We start from the raw sequence: 3,457 nt of genomic DNA on the forward strand, positions 1-3,457 counted from the left end.
ACCCCGTCCGGGCGCGTACAAGCCTGCGTGCGTGCGCGTTGGTGCAAGCAGGGGTGTAGGTGCGCGCTCAGGAGGCGGAGGTGCGCAAACCCCAGGGGCGATTGCACAGGGGTGCGAGTTTGCCCTTGCTCGAGGGCCACGAGACGATCCTGCCCCGGGGAAGAAGGGGTACGTTGGCACAGAGGGGGGAAGCGCTTTGCGTGGCGGCACCCGTGTGTTTGGGGGCACCAGCAGGAGCTTGCCCAGGGTGCCTGTGCGCTCCCGAGGGCCCCAGGGAGACTCGCTGACACCGGGGCAGGTTAATGGTGCTTCTTTCCCTTAGCCCAAGCCTTGGCGGTGCGCCTACAGCAGGTAACCCTGCCCTTGATCTCCCCGGGCCAGTGCATGCGGTACTGGGGCAACCGGATCACCAGCTCCATGCTCTGCGCCGGCGGGGTTGGTGCCTCCTCCTGCCAGGTAAGGAGCCGAGCTCCCGCTGCGCCGCAGGGAGGGTGGAGGAGGAGGAGGACATGTGAGGTCTTGCATCTGTGGAGCCGGAGATTTAAGCTTTAACATCTGGCCATGTCCAGGGGACCAGGCGGCAGGGCTGGCAGGGTCCAGTTTGGAGCACATGCTGGGACCAGTAGGCAGGAGGCATCTTCTCTGCAGGGTGACTCCGGTGGACCGCTGGTATACAAGAATGGGAAGGTCTGGACCTTGATTGGCATTGTCTCCTGGGGAAATGGCAACTGCAACGTCCGCATGCCCGCCGTCTACACCCGCGTAAGCCAGTTCCGAAACTGGATCGACGACATTATTGCTCAGGGATAGAGCCGGTGCTGGCGGGATCCCTTTGCTGGGCACTGCTCCTGGCACGGGGAGCTCGGCAGAGCTGGCAAGGGGCTGGGAGCAAGGCATGCCCCTGTAATAAATCTGCTTGTGCCAAGCGCTGCCTCTGGCTCCTCTACTCTGACAACGCAGAGCGGGGTGGAAGGGGGACGGGGGAAGCCTGGGGCACCCTGCGGTTGGGTGCTCCTCCCCTGAGCCCCAGTGTCTCCCAGAGCTGGAGCTCGGTGCCCAGCTGGGACCCACCGAGGAGGTGCGAAGCCAGGACCCGACACACAGGCAGAGGGGAGCAGGGCTGGCTGCGGCTTGGGGGCTCCGCAGGGGGTCTTCAAGTGTGGGGGGGGGTCTTCTACACCCTGCCGCCAGCCCAGAGACCACCACAGCGTTAAGGGTGGGTGATGTCCCAGCCAGGCGCAAGGTCTCCAGCACCAGCTGGTCCCATCAGGGAAGGGGACTGTGGAGCTGCAGCTCACCAGGCTCAGCACCAGTAAGCACGTCTCAGCTTGCCATGGAGGGCGGGTGCTGGTGGGTGCACAGGATCTTAAAAGATCCCTGCCTGCCATTTAAAGCTGTAACTCATGTAGCAGCCTGGGAACACAGAGCTGGAAAGGAGAAATGTCGAGGCCAGGCGACAGGTTTTCAGAAGCAAGCAGCATCCTCACCTAAACAGGTTCTTGAGACCAACAGCAGGTGCAAAAAAATAAGTCTTGTGTTCACACATGGTCAAAGAATTAAAACCTGATTCCTGGTAGCTCAAACTAGAGTTGGTCATGGAGACACAATGGAGAAGAGCAGGATCAGACCATCCCAACATGAGGCGTGGGTTGTTTTTTTTTTCCTTTACCAGTGAGGTGAATGCGATATAAAACCTTTGCTGTGTGAACCACAGCCCCCAAAAGGTTGTAATCGCTCTCGTATTAAGCAGTCACAAGAAAGCATGCTGCTACACGGAGATGTACCCATGGGAAGGGTTACAGAGGGCAAAGACAAATACTCTGGCCCATATGCTTGAGCTTTAAAAACAAAAAGCTGCTCAAATACAGCCCAGGGCTGGTTTTAGCTTGGCTGGATAAAATTTAGCTTCGTTTAAGTGGTCTGCTCTGCAGGGAGCAAGGGGAACTGGAGCAAACTTACAGCAGGGAACTGGGGCTTGTAGAGAAACCTGTGAAGCTGCTGGCTTGGACTCCTTTGCCGTGGGAGGCCTCGCCTGGGGTGTAGGGGAGAAGGGCACAGGGGCTGAGCTCCTTGCAAGTCTCCTCTAAGGCCGGCGGTCGCAGCTGCACTCAGTACCCACCGGTCTGCCGTGACATTTAGAGCGTGATTTCACTCCCTGGTACCTGAAATAAAACCAATCCCATGAAAGCAGCGTGCTCTGTTTCGGCTTTAGTTAGCTCCCAAGTGACCTTGAAGACAGGTGAATGCCAGAGCTGTGGGGATGGGCCACGTGGGCAGAAGAAACTGGTGGCCACATGGAGCTGCAAACGGGAATTGAGCAATGGCAGCATTTTTTGTTCTGTGTGTTCAGGTCACTGTTGCCCCTGCCACTGCTGGCACGGGGTCCCTCGCTCCTGAAAAATCGCCTCCTTCCCAGGGCGTGCATTTTTCACTTGGTATTACAGGTTTTCCTGTTGGTCCACAAAAGCTGCTCAGAGTGAAACCAGAGAGGTGGCGAGTCGCTGCAGGCAAACGAGGGTATTTTTCTGGCCCTGTTTGCCACCTTGCAGCAAAAGAAAAGTGAACAAAATGTCCCAAAGTGCCTGTTCAGCCCCCGAAGCCTGCCTTCCAGCAAGAGGCTGAGTGCCCGACTCACCCAGAGCATCCCCACAGACATCCCAGCCCCGCACCAGGTCTCCCTCAAGGCAAACTCCTGGTTTGGCAGCTGCCTTAAAGAAACCAGTAAACTCTTTTTTTCCGGGCTCTTTGGTACCTTCTTGCTGTGCCCCAAGAACAGGTTAGAGGGGTGAGCTGCTCCTGGCTTTTGATGCGTTTAGTGACCATCGCTCACGCGCTGGAAAGCGGTGCCTTTCAGCAGTCAGATCCGTAAGCGCAGATCCCTGAGCCAGAAGTAACGACAGCAGAGCGACGGAGTACACAGAATACATTTACACGTTTAGCAGACCGAGTACACAAAATAAATAATTCTGTACAGTCTAATCGTAACGTTACAGACTAATTACAATGGTTCAGAACTCATCCTACAAAACAGTCCTTAGCGTAAAACAGGACTCGAAAGGCAAGTCGCAGAACTGGATGCTTCCCAAAACAGCCCCGTTAGGAGACTTAACGGGACGCGACCAGAGTTACTTCCAAACCGTTCCAACCCAGCACCGGAAATTTGGCGAGCAAAAATAACAGCAAGTGCCGGAAGACCTGCGGTCCTGAGAGCTTCCCGGGAGGCGTCTTTCCGGAGTGAAAGGCAACAGGAAAACTCACGGCATTGGGGCATGCTCGCAGGAGCTGCTCGTTCCCAACGCACCTTGTCGGGGCCGCAGATCTCTTCCACATTCATCAAACACAGTGCAAGGTTATTTGCAACGGCAGCGAGTAGCTCGCCCGTCGCACACGAGGGATCTACAGTATTACCACGCAGGGGAGGAGAGCGGGAGAAGGAAAAACTGCCATCAGGCAGGCA

The 3,457-nt window shown here is 56.7% G+C and overlaps 1 protein-coding gene across 1 annotated transcript; it reads left to right on the plus strand.

The window, feature by feature from the left end:
• Positions 1-322: 322 nt before the first annotated feature.
• On the plus strand, positions 323-810 carry LOC104625892 (chymotrypsin-like protease CTRL-1; the record flags this gene model as incomplete). Its single annotated transcript, XM_010293656.1, has 2 exons — positions 323-456; positions 649-810. Coding segments are annotated over 2 exons (296 nt in total), but the record flags the coding sequence as incomplete, so codon positions are not given.
• Between the last annotated feature and the right edge of the window lie 2,647 nt (positions 811-3,457).

Source organism: Phaethon lepturus, unplaced genomic scaffold (assembly GCF_000687285.1).
Source record: "Phaethon lepturus isolate BGI_N335 unplaced genomic scaffold, ASM68728v1 scaffold36358, whole genome shotgun sequence".
NCBI classification, from domain to species: domain Eukaryota; kingdom Metazoa; phylum Chordata; class Aves; order Phaethontiformes; family Phaethontidae; genus Phaethon; species Phaethon lepturus.